This window comes from Suricata suricatta, chromosome 6 (assembly GCF_006229205.1).
Source record: "Suricata suricatta isolate VVHF042 chromosome 6, meerkat_22Aug2017_6uvM2_HiC, whole genome shotgun sequence".
In the NCBI taxonomy this organism is placed as follows: Eukaryota; Metazoa; Chordata; class Mammalia; order Carnivora; family Herpestidae; genus Suricata; species Suricata suricatta.
The window spans coordinates 81,256,677-81,278,474 of NC_043705.1; the positions used below are offsets into that span (position 1 = coordinate 81,256,677).

The 21,798-nt window shown below is 37.1% G+C and overlaps 1 protein-coding gene across 4 annotated transcripts in view; it reads left to right on the forward strand.

Moving 5' to 3' along the window:
• Positions 1–21,798, forward strand: part of MAN2A1 (mannosidase alpha class 2A member 1) — a 160,286-nt gene that overhangs the window by 44,240 nt on the left and 94,248 nt on the right. For all 4 annotated transcript variants that reach the window (XM_029942682.1, XM_029942683.1, XM_029942684.1 and 1 more), the window contains 3 exons: positions 13,641–13,768; positions 17,865–18,038; positions 20,827–21,013. In XM_029942682.1, coding sequence (XP_029798542.1) covers positions 13,641–13,768; positions 17,865–18,038; positions 20,827–21,013 — 489 coding nt within the window. The remainder of the gene's footprint in view (positions 1–13,640; positions 13,769–17,864; positions 18,039–20,826; positions 21,014–21,798) is intronic.

The following is a 21,798-nucleotide window of genomic DNA, read 5'->3' on the forward strand; positions in this document are numbered from 1 at the left end:
TTGCTTGAAGAATGTATTGTTTTATGGCAACAATAGAGCAGATGAGTTTTGTTTCTGGTCAAGCTTTGTCAGAGTTTTCTCCCTTCTTGCTATAATCTTTCACCTTTATTCATTTATTACATTTATCTGTGGAAAGAGGGTAATAGCATTTATTCCCTATTTACTTAAACATAGCATTCTTAATACTCCTTGTCTAAATGTATGTTTTTTGGGGAAAGTTGATAAATACATAGGTGTGCTCTCGTTATTTAAAATTTTGAGCTTGTCCTAAGTGGCATTACTGATAGAATTTTTTTTGGCTGCTAGTATAAGGTTTATGCAATGGTTTATTTTTTCCTTTTTGAAGATAGGTCTATGGCTTATATGTCTGTACCTAAATTTGCAAGCTAGCTATTGCAGAACAGAACCTGTTAATTCTAGCAGAGTTCCATGTAAGCTTTTACTGTCCCTGAAGAATACCAATTGATTGTGGGAACTGAACAGAAACATAACTCAAATGATCCCATAATCTATTCTAGCAGTGACTTGTTTGATTCTTACCCCCTGTGGCAGCAGTATTCAGCTCTATAAGCTTTTAAAACTGAGAATCCAGTTAACTAAAGGGAGATCCATGCAAACAACATCTAGCTTTTTATTTTCTGTGTGTGATTCAGAGTAATTTAATCAATTATAGTCACGGTGCCTACTTGTAACACATAGCCAGTGCATTTAAAAGAAACTGCCTTCTGTTAAATAATCAGCACATTTTCTGTCTGTGCTTGTTTTATTTTTGAAAATGACTAGTATGTTAACATTCTTTCTACTTTTTAGGCTTCGTATTTGAATATTTTTTTGGCTAAATGCAGTTAAATACTGTATGATGTTTATAATACATCAAAATGTGAATCCTTATTCAGAGTCAAGCAGCTGAAATACTAGCCTTAGCATTTTCTTTGACTAGCACCCAGCATATTACATATTCATTTTTCTTCTTGGAGCTCTGAGACATTAACACAGTTTTTACGATGTATGTGCTCCTGCTGTTGAGACTGGTGTTCAGTGAAGAAGCCCCATGAGTTGTTAGAACTTAGAATCGTTTGTGTGTTTAACAGAGTCTTGACCGGCTTCCCTGTGTGGGTCTTTTGGAATGATATAAGGCTTCAGATGTGTGCTGGGAGGAAGCTTGCCGTCAGTGCATTGTGATGGAAGTTACAGCTAATGAAGATACTTTATCCTCATCACCTTGGTGGGTTTCATTGCTTTGCCGAGAATGCAAAGTCTTTAATCTCTCTACCCTTCTCTTGCATCTTTTTCCTGAGGTTTATATTTGAGTGAACCTTCTACCCTATTTTCTTAACCCTCTGTTTGTTTATTGAAATCAGAGAAATGTTTGAGATTGCATTCTTAAATAATACAAAGCCAAACTTATTGATGTACATTTTAGGTTTCAGTTTCTAGAAAAATGTATCTTTAAAGTTCTTATAACAGGTTAATTTATTATACATTTTATACAGGTCAGATTTTACGGTTTTTGACCAAAGGCTGCTGTAAAATTTGCAGAGCAATGAGAAGTTACCGTGTGTCTTGTGATGTTCAGAGTAAATTGCAGATTTGGATTGAGTTTAGAGCCTAAAGATACATAACATTTCATCAAAGGAATCAAAGCAGTTCACTGGTGTCTCAAAAAACTTTAGTGCTAATAGTTGAAGCAGCAGCGTATATGTTTTTTAAAAAGTCTGTATTCCTTACCCACCTCCTTCAATCTTAGTTTGTTTCCAGTGAGGCCACTTTGCTTTACTTCCATCCCTCAGTCACTTCAGCCGGTGGCTTCTCTTTACATGATGGATACTGGCAGAAGCAATGAGTGACTTCTCAGCCACTCTGTCCATTGGACACTTTCTCAGTTGTCTTGGGAGGATTCTTTGCAGCAACACTGACCACTCCAATCTCGTTGAAATTCATCCTGTTTTTGTCTTCTGTGACCTGGAGCTCTTTCTCTCCTGTTTCTATTCCTGTTTTACTGAGCATTCCTTTTTCATCTCCTCAATTTCTTCCTTTCTTCCTCTGCTCACTTCCTAAGTGTCCCTGTTCTCGTCTGTGGGGTGGCATCATTTGTTCTTGTCTTCACTTTGCAGGCTCATCTATACTATTGTTTTAATTACTAGGTGTTCGGGTTGCTTCCAGATCTAAGGCTCCAACCTCATCTTCTTTTCCCTATTAAATGATAGTAATAACTGCTAACACTTACTGGGTGCTTAATGTATATCAGGCGTGTGGTAAGCACTTTATTGAGTTGGTCCTATAGCCTTCTTATGAATTAAGATGACTTAGGTTTCCTTATGAGGAAACTGAGGCAGAGGAGTTAAAGGATGCACCTAGGGTCCTCCAGCCAGTAAGTATGGCATGAGGACCAGAGCCAGGCAGCCTTGCCCTGGAACCAGCGCTCTGAACCATTGTGTGTTCTGCCTTTCCATCTGCCCTTCAGGCTACATCTAGTCAGTCCCTAAGTCTTGTGAGTTGTACTTCTTTAGTGTTTCTGTGCTCTGCACCCCAGCTCCATCCCCATTACTCTCTATTTCCTTCTATTATGAAAACCTCCACCTGGTCATCCCATTGCTAGCTTTGCCTCCTCCAGGTGTCCTCCATTTCACCAAGAGTTAGGTTTCTAATAGATGATTCTATCCATGTCACTTCTTGGCTTTAAAATGCTTCAGTGACACTTGAGTGTCAAAAGGTACAGGCCTGTCTTCTTTGTCCAGCACACACTGGCTTTTGCTCTCGAATTCCTCCCTGCTTGTCCACCCTTACCTCCCATCACTTAGCCCCACAGAGTCATGTGGGTGTCCTCAGACTCATGCTATTTCTTGCTTAGAAATTTGCCCGTGAGTTCAGCTTAGCGGTTCCCCCACCCTTTTGTGCTTTGGATAATCTCAGTTTTACTCATTTTTCAAGAGACAGCTGACATAATAGCTTATTATTTTATTTCCAAAGTCTTTCCTTATTTATTCTATCCTTCATTCAATAAATATTTCCTGCACTAGACTCCAGAGCTATAGGTAATCAGTAAGACAGACTTGATCCCAGCATTCAAGGCGTGTAATTAAACACAGTATCATAATCAAGTGTTTCCTTCTATGGAAGCATGAAGCGGGTCTTGGAAAGCTTCCTGAAGCAGGTGGTATTCAAGCTAAAACCTGAAAGGCAGTTAGAATTTGCCAGTTATGTAGGAAGTGGCCAAGGGTGGGGAAGGAATTCCAGGTTATGAGAAGAGAATTGTGATTATGAGCCAGGGATTAGCAGGAGCGTGGCATGTTCAAACACCTGGAAGCCGTTTATGAGGCTGCAGCGGTGTGGAGGAAGGTGTGTGTACTTGGGCTGGCTAGTCATCAAGGAGATGCTAATTATAACTACTCTAAGATTCTATTCCCAACCTTGTAGAATGGTTAAAATCAAAAAGACTTCCAACATCAAGAGTTGACAAAGAAGGCACAGCAATTGGAACTCCCCTGTTGCTAGTGGGAATGTAAAAGGGGACAACTCCTCTCTGAAAGCCACCAGAATTTTCCAGTTAAACATACATCATGTGACCTAGGCGTCCCCACCCAGGAATTCATCTAAGAAACATGAAAACATGTTCACCAAAAGACTTGTTCCTACATTTTCATAGCAGAATCTTTCATAGTAACTTCAAACTGGAAACAGTTCAAATGCCCATCAACAAGATAATAGATGAAAAAATTGTGGCATATTTGTGCAATGGAATACTCCTCAGCAATGAAAAATAGCGAATTACTGAGATGCATAGTAATGTGGATGAATCTAAAGAACATTAATTTTAAAAAAGCCTGACACAGAAGAGTTAATAGTGTATGATTTTATTTTATGAAGTGTAAGAGTAGCTAAACTTATCTATTGTGATAGAAATCATAAAATAAGAATGTCTTTCTTTTGGGGAGCAGTTGAGTTAGGAAATGATTGGAAAAAGGCATGAAGGAACTCCCTGAGTTAATGATAACAGTCCATGACTTGTTTTGGGTGGTAATTACAAGGATATAAACAGTTGTCAAAGCTGATCAGACTAATCACAAGTATATTGTGTGTTGTTGTCTCAGTTAAACGCCCTTTAGAAAATACAGGGCAGCCCTAAACATAATGAGAGGTCTGTTTACTAACATGGAAAGACAGGCTGCTCATGGTAAAGTAAGTTGGTTAAAAACTGTACCTACCATAAACCTCTATTGCATTTATAGCAAGATATTTCGATTTTAAAATTTTATTCATTAACCTTTTATGTATTTTCTGATTCATTTTGAATGAGCATTTTATTTTATTTTGGAAAGTGAAAAAATGACATAGTATTTACTATACAGTGAAATATTTAAAGAATAGTCTCTTTTCTTTTTAAGTTTTTATTTAAATTCTAGCAGCTAACACACAGTGTAATAATAGTTTCAGGTATACAATTTAGTGATTCAACACTAGCGTGTGTGTGCTCATCACAACAAGTGCTTAATTCCCATCACCTGTTTAACCCATCCCCTCACCGATCTCCCCTCTGGTAACCATCAGTTTGTTCTCTGCAGTTAAGAATCTCTTTCTTGGTTTGTCTCTCCCTTTTTTTCCTCTATGATCATTTGTTTTGTTTCTTAAATTCCACATATGAGTGAAACCATATGCTCTTTGTCTTTCTCTGACTAGTCTTGCTTAACATGATACTCTCTAGCTCCATCCATGTTGTTGCAAGTGGCAAGATTTAATTCTTTTTATCGCACATCTTTGTCCATTTATCAGTCTATGGACATTTGGGCTTTTCCCATAAATGGCTATTGTTGATAATGCTGCTATAAACAATGTGGTGCATGTATTCCTTCAGATTAGTATTTTTATGTCTTTTGGGTAAAACTACTTAGTAGTGTAAATGCTGGGTCATAGGGTAGTTCTATTGTTAATTTTTTCAGGAACTTCCATACTGTTTTCCACAGTGGCTACACCAGTTTGCATAAAGAATATCTTCTTGTGAAAACTTTACAGAAATGATTAATTGAGCCATCTAATATGGGAAATATTCTTAAAATTTCATAACCATTTTATGCTATGGCTGTGTTAGTTTTCATGGTTAGTTGGAATCAGGGTATAACATTTACAGTTTAGAAAAAAGTTTTCATTTAATTTTTTAATGTACGTCCAAGTATATGCACGGTAACAATGAGGGGTAAGAGATAAACCACCCTTGTTTTGATGTCTAGTTCTTCCCATGTGAACAAACTCTTATTTTCTACACAGACAGGAAAATATACGTATATATACATATGTACAAAGACATGTGCATGCGTATTATGCAAATGACAGCATGCTGTGCACATTGTACTGATTTTTATGAGTTTTTTTATTGTGGTAAAATATTCATAACATAAAATTTACCACTTCCGTGATTTTATGTGTACCATTTGGTAGCATTAAGTCCATTCACACTGTGGTGCAACCATAAGTATCATCTGTCTGTAGAACTTTGTCATCATCTCACACTGTAACTGTGTACCCATGAAGCAATCACTTGCCGTTCACGCCGTTCACCTTCACCCCAGCCCCTGGCAACCACCATTCTACTTTCCATTTCTGTAAGTTTGCCTACTTTAGGTACTTCATGAGTGGAATCATACAGTAGGTGTCTTATTGTGTCTGGCTTTGATTTCATTTAGCGTGAAGTCTTCAAGTTTCATCCATATTGAAACGTGTCAGAATTCTCTTCTTTTTAAGGCTGAATAAGGATAATTCATTGCATGATAAACCACATTTTGTTTATCCATTCATCCATCAATGGACTTTTGGGTTATTTCTTTTTTTTTTTTTTAAGCTTATTTACATATTTTGAGAGAGACAGGGGTAGAGAGAATCCCAGGCGGGCTCTGCAGTAACAGCACAGAGCCCAGAGCAGGGCTGCAACTCACGAACCATGAGATTATCACCAGAACCAAAACTAGGAGTCAGATGCTTAAGCGCCCCTGGGTTGTTTCTACCTTTTGACTGTTGTGAATAATACTGCTGTGAACATAGAGGTATACAAATATCTGTTCAAGCGGTGCTTTTCATTCTTTTGTGTATATATCCAGAAGTGGAATTACTACATCATGTAGTAATCTTCTGTTTAAAGTTGTGCAGGACCATGTTGTTTCCCACAGCAGTTGCACCATTTTACATTGCTACCCATAATGCACAAGGTTTCCAGTTACTCCGTATCCTCATCAGAATCTATTTGCTGTGTTTTTTTGTTCCTTTGTTTTTATGTTTAGTTTCCATCCTAACATGTATTACACCATGCCTTTTAACCTTAATATCTTGGAGAACCTTTCAGGAAAGAGGAGCCCTCCCCTCTCTTCTTTTATGTTTATATATGTATTTTTTAAAAGTTTAATGTTTATTTACTTTTGAGAGAAAAAGAGAGACAGAATGTGACTTGGGGAGAGGCAGAGAGAAAGGCACAGAATCTGAAGCAGGCTCCAGGCTCTGAGCTGTCAGCACGGAGTCTAACATGGGGCTCGAACTCACAAATTGTGTGATCATGACCTAAGTCGAAGTCAGATGGCTAATCAGCTGAGCTACCCAGGTGCCCCTAATGTTTATTTATTTTTGAGGGGGGGAGCAGAGAGGGGGAGAGAGAATCCCAAACAGACTACATTCTGATGGCAAAGAGCCAGATGTGGGACTTAGTATCATGAACCAAGAGATCATGACCTGTGCTGAAGTCAGATGCTTAAGTGACTGAGCCACCCAGGTGTCAGAAGACCCCTTTTTTTTAAAGCGGTATAAAAATCTGTTTTACTGGTGGGACTTAATTTATTTAACTTTTTCCAGTGGATACCCATATAGTTTTATTTCGGTCTTTTGTGAATTCATGGAATGTATCTTTATATGTAGTATATATAATGCTTTTGTTTATTTTTATACTTTAAAATATTTCCTGACTTACTTTTAATGAACATGTATATAAGTATATATGCATTTTAAAATTTGATAGTTATTGCCAGCAATATGTGACAATACCATTTCCATACATCCTTGATGTCATAGTATGTTACACAACTTTTTGATCATTCCAGTGTGATAAGTAGATGTGGCATTTCATTCAAGTTGTAATTTACACTTCATTACAAATGAGGCTAAATTTCTTTACACTTTGGGGAGCCAAGAATTTCTGAAATACATGCTTCACATTCTTTGTTCACCTGTCTTTTGAGTTATTGGAACCCTTTTCTAAGATGAACCTTGAGTGGCAAATGCTGAGCAGACTGGAGGGGACTCCTGCCCTCATGGAGCTTACAGTCAGTCTATTGAGGGAGAAAGACAGTAAACATATAGTGTATAATTCAAGTTTGTGATAAATGCTATGAAAGAAAATTCATGGATTTTATGTAAAATAACAGTTTAGGTGGGATGGGATATTGTAGCTAGGAAGGGCTCCCAGTGGATTTGTAAGAGCCAGTGAAGCAGATTTTTTTTTTGGTGGGGGGATGGTATTCCAGGCAGAGAGCGGGCATGAAAGAAGACCTGAAAGAAGGAGTAGGGCAGGAATGAAGTGAGGAAGAAACGGTGAGACAGAACTCATTTGCCTTCTGTGCCTTGTGTACGAAATCTTTAAAGATAGGCATCAGCAATATTTACAAGTATGTGATGAATTTCCCCAATTACTACTATATGAGGAATCTTAAAACATTTTACTTTTCTCCTCTTATTAGGTACTTCCTATGAAAGGCATACGGATCAGGCAAATGATAAGCAAATGTTTTTGGGGTATTGATTCATCGGGAGTCTCCATCTTTTTGAATTTTCCACTTAACTAAATTTTTATTTAAGAATGAATCCCTGTACATCATCTTGTATTATTTCATATTTCCCCAGATGTACGATTACAAATTCAGCTCGTTTTCTCATGTGAAATTAATTTGTGATTCTTTGAAGCTTGCTAAATGATGCATTTTTTTTTTACTACCAAGTTATCTGTAACAATTTCCCCATTAGGGAAAAAAGCTCTTTGAGTCTATCCTTCTGTGTGTGACCAAATTCCAAATGTGTGATGAGTCTACATAGGGGAAAAAGTGACACTCAGAGAAAATGATTTGCAGCTTCATGTGCTTGGCAAGTACGGTGTTAGGTGTAAATTCTGCATCTTAGACAAAGTGAGCCATGACAGATAGGCCCAGCCTAATTTTGATCAGTTATTTTGTTAAGCTTTTTATACCAAATTCCTAAGCAATGAAATGATAGAAACATAGAGATGTGTAATGCTGTTACAGTAGCTACAAGTCAGCCGTGTAAAGAAGTGAAACAGGAGTGTTCTTAATTTTGAAAGTTAGTGCCTGGCTTCCTGTTTTCTATGTTTGCTGTGAATATATGCTCTTTTCTTTCCTTCCCTTTTCCTGTCTTTTCCCTTTTGCCTCTAGATCCCATGTTTATTAAGAAATATGAGGAAAAATTGTACACACAAAAAATTTGCCAGAAGCCAGTTTCTTGGCAGAAACTAAGCAATAGATCCCATGGAGCATGTCTTTTTTGATTTTGTATTCCCCTAGTGCAGAGAGATAGTTCAGTTGATGCCTGTTGAATGTGGAGTGCATGGGAAGTGGAAGCACCTGGATTTGTTCTAAGTAACTTTTCTGTAGTTATAGATATTTCCTGTCACGTAATTTAAAAAATTATTAAAGTCTCAAATGTAAAGTTGCAGTCTGTCTTAATTTTATTTTCATCATGTTGCTAACAGTAGCAATTTTAAATATGGTGCTTTTTTTTTGCAGGCTAACATAGCTTTCCTGTTACTACTTATAAATATTTTTGGGGGTGCTGGGGTGGCTCAGTCAGTTAAGCATCGATTCTTGGTTTCGGCTCAGTTTATGATCTCATGGTTTGTGGCTTCAAGCACCACATTGGGCTCTGAGTTGAAAGCACAGAGTCTGCTTGAGATTCTCACTCTCCGTCCCTCTCTGCTCCTTCTCCACTTGCATGCTCTCTGTCTCTTTCTCTCTCAAAATAAATAAATGAACAAAAAAGTTTAAACAAATTTTCTTCTAAGTATTTTCTGAAGTGTTGTTTCTGTAGACTGTAAGTCCTACTTTTTGTACTTGTTACTAAATGATGATGGTCATTGCTGTGTTTCTCAGTCATTAGGTTAATGATATCCTCATGGTTCTTTGGACCATTTTGTTTTTCTATTATTGTTTGTGAGATACTAAGTATTTACTAGTAGCTTATATTCTAGAACATAAGCATATACATATCAATGTCATACATCTCTCCTGCAGTTTCTGTGTGTGGGTTTTTGGTTTGGTTTGGGGTTTTGGTTTAACTGGTCAGGTGGCAAGTGTTTTTGCCTAACAAAGAGAACATTTTATATCAAACCAAACCTTCTTGCCTATAAGAATCCTCTGGTTTATCATCTGGTTTTTATCATTCTTTTGTCAAGACTAGGAGAGACAGACAGTTCAATGAAAATAGGACTCACCAACCCAAATATTTGGCCAGGTGTCTAGTCATTGTTAAATTGCTTCATATTTTACATCATGTTGCTTTTTTGTCCATTTGGTATTTTTTCTGCTCCATCAGAGAAAGTATCCTAAGAAAAACTAAAACCTGTGTTCATTCTGGCCTGTTACTGTGACGTCATTCATGCCTGTTGTTGCGTATTCATGTGATTTTTCTTAAAAATCTATGTGAGCATGCTATTTCAAAGTTCAGTCTTTCTTACGAGCTTGTTTTAAAGCCCTCTGACTGAAGCTTTTATAAATAAGCCATATCCCATTCTTTTCCACTAATTTGCTATTTTAATAGTATAACTATTTTTTTTAATGCTTATTTATTTTTGAGAGAGCCAGAGTGTGACTGAGCTGGGGAGAGGCAGAGTGAGAGAAAGGATCCCAGCCAGGCTGCACACTCAGCACTGAGCCTGATGTGGGGGTTTGATCTCACAAACCGACCCCCTGAGATCATGACCTGAGACAAAGTCAGGAGTGGGATGCTTAACGGACTGAGCCACTCAGGCGTCCCAGTAGTGTAAATATTTTAAAAGTAGATTCCTCAGCTTTACATTCTGATCCATCAAAGTGTCTCTTTCTGAGTAAGGTACGGTTAAATGATAGCTTTTTAACTATAAAATGACTTTTACCAAGTAAGAAGGGCAGGTTGCACCTCATCACTGTTTCCTAGAATGTTTCAGGCTATTTTCACAGATTCTTTTTATCTTTAACATTTCTTATTGCCTCTAATTGTTTGTTTTTCTTTTTTAATTTTCCATTTGCTCGGTCCTTGACTCTCCTTTTGATTATTTTCTCCTGACTTCCTATCCTTTTCGCCTTCTCTTTGTTTTAATCCCTCCAAGCATATTGGCTTCTTTTCCTCAATTTTTCTTTTTCAGGTATCTCCTTTTAGATGTCTCGCTGTCATATCAAAGAGCCTTATCCAAATTTACATTTATGATCACAAAGTGACTTCTCAGCTGCACTGCATATATAACACTGCCATGCCATTAGACACCAGGAATTAACAACCCCAAGCCATATGTGCTGTAATCCTTTCTTCTATCACCCCAGATTTCCTAATTCACATTGATTTTTCATGGAAACGCCTCCTCTCTTTCTCCTGTTCGGCATTTCCCACCACTTTCGTTTTCTAGGTCATACCACCTCATACTTAGATTGTTCAGAGACTCTTTTCCACCTGGCCCTCTGCTGCCCGGTTTATTTTATATATGTTTGTGAGCATCATCTAATATAAAACTTTCTGTAAATTCTGACTTTGAGCTGAGAATCTCGTTCACACATCCCTCTTTTATCTCGCAATTATCAGAGTGACTGTTTACGTGCCAAACACACTTCTCACCGCTGGGCACGAGTGAACAAAGCAGCATGTCCTGGTCCATGCTCTCTGGAAGCCTCTGTTGTGTTCTAATGGTGGGTGGATTGAGAGAGAGAGAGAGAGAGAGAGAGAGAGAGAGAGAGGGAGAGAGAGGAGCCATGAAAATGTTTCAGGCTATTTTCACAGATGAAATGTTCATTTCACATGGAAATGAATAAGGTAATTCTGGTTTGTGGTAGAGTGTGGTGGTATGGTGGGAGTGTTTTTAGGTTAGGTGCTAAGGCAGGCTTCTCTGGATAGGTTTTATTTGAGCAGAAACACGAGGACCGCCAGGACCAATCAGGTTGGGAAAAATAAGAGAGAAGAAAATAAGTAGGTAAGAAAATACTGGATAACGTTTTAATGGATGTGACGCTTTCCATACCTTCCCAGATTGAAGTCACAAGACAGTCTTTAAGTTAACCACTGCATTCAGGGGCGCCTAGGGGTCTCAGTCGGTTATGCATCTGACTTTGGACGTCATGATCTCACGGTTTGTGGGTTCAGGCCCCATGTCAGGCTCTGTACTAACAGCTCAGAGCTCGGAGCCTGCTTCTAAGTCTGTGTCTCCCTCTCTCTCTGCCCCTCCCCTGCTCATGCTCTGTGTTTGTCTCTCTCAAAAATAAATAAACATTATAAAAAAAGGAAACTGTTATGTTCAGATGAGAACTTAATACATGATCACAGTAACATCTGTGGCATCACAAGGAAGGAAAGGGATAGATTGTTTACAAATAGACCTGGGAAAATTAGTTGTTGTATATAGTAGATGTGAGTCTTTGCTTGGTTAGTGGTTTCTTGGAGCCCATTCATGCCTATGAGACAGAAATTACATAGCAAAATAAAACTGATATAGATGAAAAATTCCATCTTTGGAGTGATTTTTTTTTCATTTTAACTTTTAGATTTCTTAATCTGTTATTTCTATTCTCTGTTCAGAAGCAGCAAAGACTTTGTTTTGACCAATTTATTTCTGAAATTTTCCAAAAGATCTCTCTACTGGAATGCTGAGATAAGGAGTCACAATTCTGTATTTGATGGCCGGAGATTAAATCCCAAATCTGTCCTGACGTCTCAGGCTTCCAAGTACTGGCTGTAAGACCTAAGAGCTGGGTCTGGGCCAGAGCCTCCAGAGTGTGGCTAAATCAGGCAGTTGCCAGGAAGATAAAGAGAACCCACTGGAAGTAGTTTGACAGTAAGAGCAGGACAAAATAGCCATGGATTTAGTTGTGTTCATAAAGAAATGCATTTTTTAAAAATTTTAATTTCCAACTTCTTTATCATGAGTTCTTGATTTGGGCCTATAAGAATCTGAGGTTTATTGGACATTTGGTTTTTTTTAGACACTCAAATGTACTATCACATTCTCTATGTGAAATGTTAGTTGGTGAGTCCCATGGCAGTACAGATTAATTTAACATTTAAAAATTGTATGCAAGGAATTATTCATTTTCATTAATTATTTTTAAAAATGTTTTTGATAGAGAGCATGGGTGGGGGAGGTGCAGAGAGAGAGGGAGACTGAGGATCTGAAGCAGACTCCTCACTGACAGCAGAGAGCCTGACGTGGGGCTTGAATTCATGATTCATGAGCCGTGAGATCACGGCTTCAGCTGAAGTTGGACACTCAACTGACTGAGCCACCCGGGCGCCCCCATTCATTCATTTTTAAGAATTGTGTCCATTATCCACTCTGTCACTGATTATATGATTATGCATATGTTTGAAAAAATCAGATGTTGTGCCAATGCTGTGGGTTCTGTTCTAAGCTTTATAGGAAAATATCTTTTATCTCAGGTCTGCTTCAACTAAATTTGGCTTGGTACTTGACCAAGTTAGTGGTGGGTATCCAGGGATGTGTATCCTTATTAAAGCTGCTGCTTTTTCTGAAATTTTACACTGTTTTTCAAACCATTGTACTGCAGACTGACAAGTCTGTGATATTTAAGGTGCTTGCTTAAATTCTTGACTTTTGTACTTCCTCAGGTATTTCTTCAAATTTTTAGTCATCTATGATTCTTTTCCTTGGAGGAAGGTATCATCTTGTGACAATTCAGTTGCTCTAGGGCTGGGGATTTAGTTACTGTATGACATTATGGCAAAGGAGTACCCAATGGACAAATAATGGTACTATTAGAGCTTTTCACTCAATAGTGCAAACTAAAGCATATAGACTACATTTTAACCGAATCTGGAGCAAAGTGCTTTATAATGTTTTCTGTATTCCCAGAAGCATATGATATTTACTAGCTTTACCTTTATTGTTATTACTTTTGTGTACTTTGATTAACTTATCAGTGTCAGAAGGACTAAATATTGATTTTTTTCAATATAGGTGTATTGAAACAAATACCATGCTTAAAATGACAGTTCTTCAATAAACATTCATTCAGTATATACCCCATGTAAAGCACTTTGCTAGGTGCTTTGCAAGATTCAGAAATAAGTCACATGTGTCTCCTGACATCACATTCTTTGAAGTTGTCTGGGAGATTATAACCTTAGGAAAGGGAACTTCCAAAGTGACCTGCAGTGGCTTTGTCTAGCAAAGTAGTGTGGGGAGGAGGGTGTCACCACAGAGTCTTTACTAAGAATCTTTTATCAACAGTGTCCCAAAGTTGAAATTTACTCCTTGGTTTAAAAAACTCTTTTTAGTAACTAATATAAATACTGGTTATACTTCTACTTAAAGGCTGTCCCTAATGTTTATGCTATTTTAAATCTTTTATTTAAACTTTTCTTATATGTTATTATAAACTCCTATATTATTTTTTCTCTAGTTTGCTACAAAATGGTCAGTTTGAAATTGTGACAGGTGGCTGGGTTATGCCTGATGAAGCTGCTGCACATTATTTTGCCATAATTGACCAACTAATTGAAGGACATCAGTGGCTGGAAAAAAATCTAGGTATGTATTAATGTCTTTCTGCTTCATTTGGACGACTTTGGGCAATTAATTTGGGGGAACATAAGATGAGGCTCTATTTTTTTTAAATAACCAGTTTTCCTAGTGTTTTTTTTTTTATCCCCCATTAATTTATGATGTTTATTTGATCATAAGCTAAGTTACATAAATATAGTCACTTTTAGGGTCCTCTACTTTGTAATCTATTATTTTATGTATTAATCTTATTAATTTTAGAATAATTTTTTTCTAACAATATCCCACTGGGGTTTTAATTTTCTATTAGTTAAAACTGTTAGAAGAGGCAAGGGTCTAATTTACTTGCCTAAGAAAAAAAAGCAAAAGAAGAATGAAAGGAAGGTATTAGTTTTTGTAATTGCAAACTACAGAGATATGGTAACTTCAGGTATGGTCAGATCCAGGGGACTCAAATTATGTTGTCTAGGCACTGTCTCTTCTGGTAGTGCTTATTTTTGCATGGCTTTAGTCTTCTGGCTGTCTCCACCTGATGAGTAAGACGGCCATAGGCAACTAGGACTCTCATCTTCCTAGTTGAACCAGGAAGTTTTTCTTATACCTTACCTAATTGGCTCACTTTGGATTAAGTGCATAACTCTAAGCCAATTTCTGTGGCCAGAGGCATAGGAGCTGAAATCACCAAGGCCTAGTCAGCTTATTGGAAATGATCATGGAGCAGAGGAGTTTGTTGAAGGCAGGGTCAGCTTCACCTGAACCATGTGAATGGGTCATCCATGAAAGAAGACTCCTGTTCCCACAAGAAATGGGGAAGAGGATGCTGCACTGATAAAATCAGATGTTCACTATAACTTGTAAGAATATGGGGCTCATTTAAATCTTTGCAGCATCTAATATTTGCATTCTGCAACATGGTATGTAATTCCCTTCAAATATTTCATGTCTTAGTATAATTGTGTAGTACTTAGGAAATCCAAGTCCCCAGACACTAGCCAAGGCCAAACCTTCCAAGCAAGATTTTTCTAAAGATAGCATTGCCATGTCCTCTCTTTTCTGCATAGGCATGGTATCTGCAACTTACTTAATGATACCAACAGTCACACCAACAATATGGAAAAGAAAAAAAATAGAGTAAATACACAAATATGTTAATAATTGGTAAATCTGAGTGAGAAGCTTATGGGCGTTCTTCATAGGATTCCTACATCTTTTCTTTAAGTGTGAATTCTTCCAAAAGACAAATAAAGAATGAATGGGGACGGCATGGATTTTAGCTGAATAATGTGTTGTTTGGAATACCATATTTCTTTCTCCATTTTTCAGTTGATAGACATTTAGATTATTCCCCTTTTTGGCTGCTCTGAATAATGCTGCTATACACACTTGTGTAAGTTTTCATGAGGACATATGTTTTCATGTCCTTGGGGGACATACCTGGGAACGGAAGTGCTGTGTCACAGGGTAGCCTGCAGTGTTAAGCATTTTGAGGAGCTGCCTAGTTGTTTTCCAACATGGCTGCACCCTTTTACATTCTCACCAGCAGTGTATGAAGGTTCTCATTTCTCCACATCTGCAACAGCATTTGTTAACTGTCTTTTTTATTTTAGCCATGTTAGTGAGTGTGAAATGGTACCTCATAATGGCTTTGATTTGCATTTCCCTAAAGACTAATGACATTAAACATTTTTTCACCTTGTATTGGGTGTCTGTATATCTTCTTTGGAAAATTATTCAAAGTATTTGCTATTTTTACAATTGAGTTCTTTGTCTTTTTATTGTTGACTTGTAAGTGTTCTTTCTATATTCTTGATACAAGTTTCTTGTTGGACAATGATTTGCAAATCTTTTTTCCATTCTGTGGGTTGTTTTTCAGTTTTATGAAGGTATCCTTTGATACACAAAGGTTTTAATTTTGATGAAGTCCAGTTTCTTTATTTATTTTTGTCACTGGTGTTTTGATGTCATAACCAAGAATCCATTATCTAACCGATGGTCATGAGCTCTGTGGATTTTTTCTTAGAAATTTTATGGTTTTAACTCTTACATGTAGATAGTAAATACATTGGAGAATGTGAAGTTTCTTCCAATAGCTTTGACAGCATCTTGTAAATGCATGTTTTGCTTTGTTTTCTAAATAGTTTGGAACAACATGTTATTTTGGATACTTTATTTTTATATTTGGCCATGGAATGCTTTTTAAATTGTTTAGATTTTTGTCATTAATTTCTGCTTTTATGAACTTTACTATACTAATATGATCATTAGAAACCTTAAGTTTGAGTTTTTAAGATTGTCTTTTGCCCAAAATACATATTTTTGTAACTGTACCCTGACTTCTCTTATGTTTTAATATTAAATGTACTTGAAATAATCCAGTTTTATTAATTATATTATTCATGGTACTCATGTTCTAACTTTTAAGTCTATTAGGTTTGCCAGAAATTGAGTGGTGTATTTATTCTTTTTAATGATCATGCCCTGTTATTTCATAACAGTTTTTACTTAACTTTTATATGTTTGGATAATCTTAATCTTACTTTATAGCTAGGCAAAGACCTATAAAGGACTCCAGTATTGTGCTAGGTTTTCCTGAGTACAGCACATTATTTTTTTAGAAGGAAGTAAGGAGCAAAGGTAAAAGTGTAGCATAAAAAAATCAAAATTTTATAAAGAGGATATGTTTGCCCTCTTGTGTGTGCATGTGTGTGTGCACGCTCCTGTGTGTTATAAAACTGTAAGTTGGTATAGATACTTCCTTTTTCAATTCAAGATCACAAAGTACATCCTGCTTTCCCAAATTTACATATTCTGTAGTTCCTTTTCTTAACAGTGTGAAACTTGGCTCCTTTGTCTTAATATGCTCAATCTCAGAATATATGAAAAGCCGTTCCAAAATTTGTTAAACCCACACCACCACACAAAAAAAAACCAAGAATACTAAGTAGGGTTCAGAATTTCTTTAGAATTTTTAGGGGCATATTACATATGTGAAATGCAAAAATACGTGGGCAGTTCTTTGAGTTTTGACACATGCTCTCCGCCCTCTGAGAGTTCTGACTTTTTTTCGTCAGCCTCCTTTGCTGGTTTCTCATCCCTGTTCATTTTCAGGATTGTTCTACAGAGTTCTTCCCTCTCCTCTCTTTTCTGCTACTGTGCTTTACACCTATTTGCATGATACTTTGTGCAATCACAATCAGGATTAACTCATTTTTTCATTCCTAAAACCTCACATAGCCATTTATGGAAGGTGCTAAACCAGTGTTTGAGTAAAAAAAAAAAAAATGCAAAAGGATAATACTACTTATATAGATTTATATAGGTTGTATGTAGAAGTTTTCTTTGAGTGTCCTGTATAAATAAAAGATGAGGTTTGTATAATCCCAGGTGAATAATCATATTTCATTAATTCCAATCTTTGCATTATTTTTACTGTTTATTTTTTAAGCTGTATCCTTGATGAAATTGAGCTATATCTTTAGTCGATAGCTCTTATAATTGATGTGCATCAGTTGTGAAAAATTCCATTGATCCTTTCTAGGTGGAGAGAAAGCGCCAGCATCAAACTGTCTTAAGATTTAATGAAATATGGTACAGTTATTTGGGCCAGTTCTGCCACTGTATAATAAGATGATTTAGAGCTGTTGTGAAGTATGAAAGACGGCCTACAAATTCCTTAACATTGGGATTGAGGAGTACAAGTCGAAATGAGTTAGTGTACTTTTCTTTATTCTGTAACAGCAGGTTGCTGGGTTGTCCAGCTCCAAGGAAAACAAGGCTGTGAGGTCTTAGAGGGCAGGGCAGGGGTTAGGTCCTGGTTGTTTCTCTAGCTCCCCTACCAGGCAGTAGCTTTCTAATACCTATTAAAGATGGCAGAGTGCTTATTTCAGCTTGTGGATTAACCTCCAGTGCGGCTACCCTGTGTAGGAGGACATGGCAGAGCCAGCATCCCCTCATCTGGGAGTCCTGCTAGGAGTGTTTGCTAACGGGGAATGCTGGGCATGGTCAGATCCCTTGTCCTCAGACCTGGCGTACCACAGAACTCTGATGGCTCTGACTGTAGTATCGCTTCTCTTCATGTCATTGTCAAGTTAAAAAAAATAACGCTTATTTTCTTTATCAACAGGAGTGAAACCTCGGTCCGGTTGGGCTATCGATCCTTTTGGACATTCCCCAACCATGCCTTATCTTCTCAAACTGGCTGGATTTTCTCACATGCTTATTCAGAGAGTTCATTATGCAGTTAAAAAACATTTTGCATTGCATAAAACGCTGGAATTTTTTTGGAGACAGAATTGGGGTATGTATGGCTTGATGAAAGTGTAAGATCTCACTTGACCTAGATGTTATTTCATAAGGGTTATGAACTCACGCTGTTACAGGTTTTATTCAGAGTGTCAGTCTTGAAAATTAGGTTGCTTAAAGACATACATTCTTAGCATTTTTGCCACGGAGTTTTTGTGTTAAGACTCTTTTAAGCAGTGGTGAAGATATTTATCTATAGCACATTTTTTTTTATGCCTAAAGGAAGTAAATAAATATAAGGAACTAGTCTTTTGTAAATGCCTTTTTTTCTATTTGAAAAAGGAACCTGTTTTATACAAAGTTGAACATGTGTTAAATCTTAAAGCTTGTCATTTATTTCACATTCAGCCTCTGTTTCCTCCTCCTGTCTTTCCTGTCTCTGCATCTAGTAAGAATTGCCTTTTAAAACCTTAATCCTGGCCTCCTAGAACAGCTTTCTCATTATCTGTACTGCTGTTCTCATGCTGTATTCTGTGGGTGCACAAGGTCAGACTTTCCCAGCTCTTTGCTAGGGAGTAAGGGGTGAGGAGAAGACAAGATTTAGGCTTCTTAAGATGTTTTTACCTTTCCCAATGCCCATTTAAATCCGAACACTGTATTATTTCTTTTTATTTATTGAGTTCTTATGGGCCGTGCATTGTATTATATGCTTTATATTCACTCTCTTACTGGATCTTTCTCCTTTAAATTTGGTTTTCTTATAATTTCTTCTAAATGGTGAAGGAATGGCTGCTTGGAACGTGAAGCCATTTGCCCCAAGTCATACGGGCAGTAGGTACAGATGTGAGGTTTGACTCCACCTTGTGTAGTTCAGAAACCCAGGCTTTTACTCACCCTGGCATTCACTCCCATCCTGATACTGAGTTTTCCTTAAGATTTAATCTCCAAAAGGATTATGTTGCTAAAGCAATATTCAGAAATTACTGTATTGCATCCTATTTTCTTTCCTATGTAATTTAGACAACACCCCCAGGTGTTCTCAAAAAATTGTTTGTCAGTCTAGACAGTAACTCCCTATATGTACTGCTGTTTTTTCAACAAGGAAAGAAATGAACTATAGAAGTTTTTATTCTGGAAAATAAAAATCTGTAGGGAAAACAAGAACTTGTAGGGGCTTATATCCTGTATAGTTGGACCAAATGTAAAGGAACGTATTAATTTAAAAAACAGAGGATTGTTAATTTGAAGAGGTCCTACTTAAACAGTTGCCTTTATTCAAGTTGCCCATAAACATCAGCAAGAAATTACTAAGTCCTTTTATGTACTTAACACCATGCTTGGAAAAAATACAGAAAACTTCCTTGCCCATAAGGAAATTGCAGTCTTAATTTGATAAAAGACCACACCAAATGCAGCAGATAAGCTGAAATGTGTAAATGAGTTGCTAAATAGTATGGTGTGAGGTGAGGCAGTGGGATGTGGAGTGTGTCTTCGATCTGTAGTCACAAAGGAAGAGAAGATGCCATCAGCTTCTGGACTATGACAGCCTTTGTGCAGACAGCAAGCGTTAGTGACCAGCATCTACGATGTCACGCTGGAATGTGATCCCGTGAAACAACTTACAGCACAGAAATACACAGATTATGGTAGCTTTACAGTTTGGAAAAGAACTCCTACTTACTTTAACCAAATGGAGTATGAGATAGAATTGGAATATTTTAGGACTCACTCACTTGAAAATTATGTTGGAATTCATTTGAGCTTCTTTGTGTGTGTTCGGGTTCTTAACGAAGCAGGTATTTCCATTTTTTTTTAATGTGCATGTTGCTTTATATTTTGTTGTTGTTGTAACTGTCTTCATTACAAAAGCACTACATACCGTTGCTGAAAAGTGGAAATCCATACTTAAATAAAGGCAGGAAGGTATTTCTATGTCAAGAGCCTATAAAAATAACCTTTTATAACTCCTGGTTAAATCATCTGGTCATTTGATGGTAGGCTTCTGACCTCTCACGGGCATGGATAACACTTCCTGGCATTGAGGTTTTAGTTAAAAAATTCTGCATCAGGAACCAGTGTTTGCTTTATATTTATACATATGTATGTATGTATGTATATGTGTGTGTGTATATATGTGTGTAATATATATATACCATATATTTAGTATACATATTATATATACATATATATGGTTTGTTTGCTTTGTTTTTATTCTTGGTGGGGTTTTTTGTTTGTTTTTGTTTCTGAAAATTATTTTTACTTGTCCTGTGCTGCCTTCTAGGTGAAGGCCCATTGGCCTTCCCATTGGCTCTTTATTGGTGACCATTAGGGAGACTCTGTGAACTCTTCTGGTGGCACTTCCTTCTCCTCACAGCAAGAAATCGATAGGAATTTGCCCAGGATTCTCACAAGCCTCCCTACTTTCCTTTTCTCCTTGTATTCTCTTCGTCTCTTCTTACCCTTCCTTTGTGGCCAGCATAGTGGTCTTTCTCATTGTGCCCCATTACTGACATGGGGACAGATGGGGCAGGAACTGGCACCCAGGGATGGACATGGCCATAATTTTGGATGAGTCAGTCATAACTGTGGTTTGGTTTGGTTTGTGTCTTCTTAGGTCAGCAGATGCTGGTTCATGATGGGTCTCTGCTAAGTTTAGATAGAGGAGGTAGAGACTAGGACATGAGTTTCCTTCAGCCTGGTGGTTGTTAAATGCCACTGGAGTTTATGTACTGGTAGTAGTTAAGTAGGTTGTGGATTTGTATGTAGAAAGTACTGGCATTTTGAACAATTTTAGGAAAACAGAATTTATAAATTCAGGTTTGTCTGTTGGCTCTTTATTTTAGATCTGGGATCTGGCACAGATATTTTTTGCCACATGATGCCCTTCTACAGCTATGACATCCCTCATACGTGCGGACCTGATCCTAAAATATGCTGCCAGTTTGATTTTAAACGGCTTCCTGGAGGCAGATTTGGTTGTCCCTGGGGAGTCCCCCCAGAAACAATACATCCTGGAAATGTCCAAAAGAGGTATGAAAATGTGCATTTCATAAGACAACATCGAACAAAGTAGCAACTCAGGTGCTCATTTCTAAAGGGTTCAGAGGCCAACATTATCCATGTTCAAGGTATTCATTCAAACCAGATTTCAAGCGACTTAAAAATGTCATAGCTTTGACTATGCCTTTTATGTGTTACAACCTAATGGAAAGTGAACAATAGTTGATCAATATACAATGGAGAACCTATAATACTCTGTTATTACCATCTCCTTTGCCCTCATTATAAAAACCTTCTACTGTGTTTGATTGATTTCATATACTTTTGTTGATAATAAAACTCCTGGTCTCTAGTGTATAAATTGGTAAGAAAAGCAACCCAACTGCAAAAACACATTTATTGAAATGGAACACATAAAGAGTGTAATTATCTGTTCTTTTAATAACAATTTCAATAATAGTCAATGCTGCCCAGCTCTGATGAATACAGTCTTTCAATCTTTCTGATATTTTTGGCTTATAGAAAATTTTAGTTAGGAATATTTATACTTAAACATATTTATTTAAATGAAAATCAAAGGAATAAATCACTTTTTTAAGAAGAAAATTATGCTAATGATGGAAGCATCTCATTCTATCTAGTTACCTATACTTCTGGTTTGGATGCTTATAAAGCTTAATTTTTTCACTTAAAAATTACTGCTGTATAATGCATTTAAATAAAACATTGTGTTATAATATAAAGGCGCCTGGATGGCCCAGTCAGTTAGGCATCTGACTTCTACTCAGGTCATGATCTCAGGGTTCATGGATTCA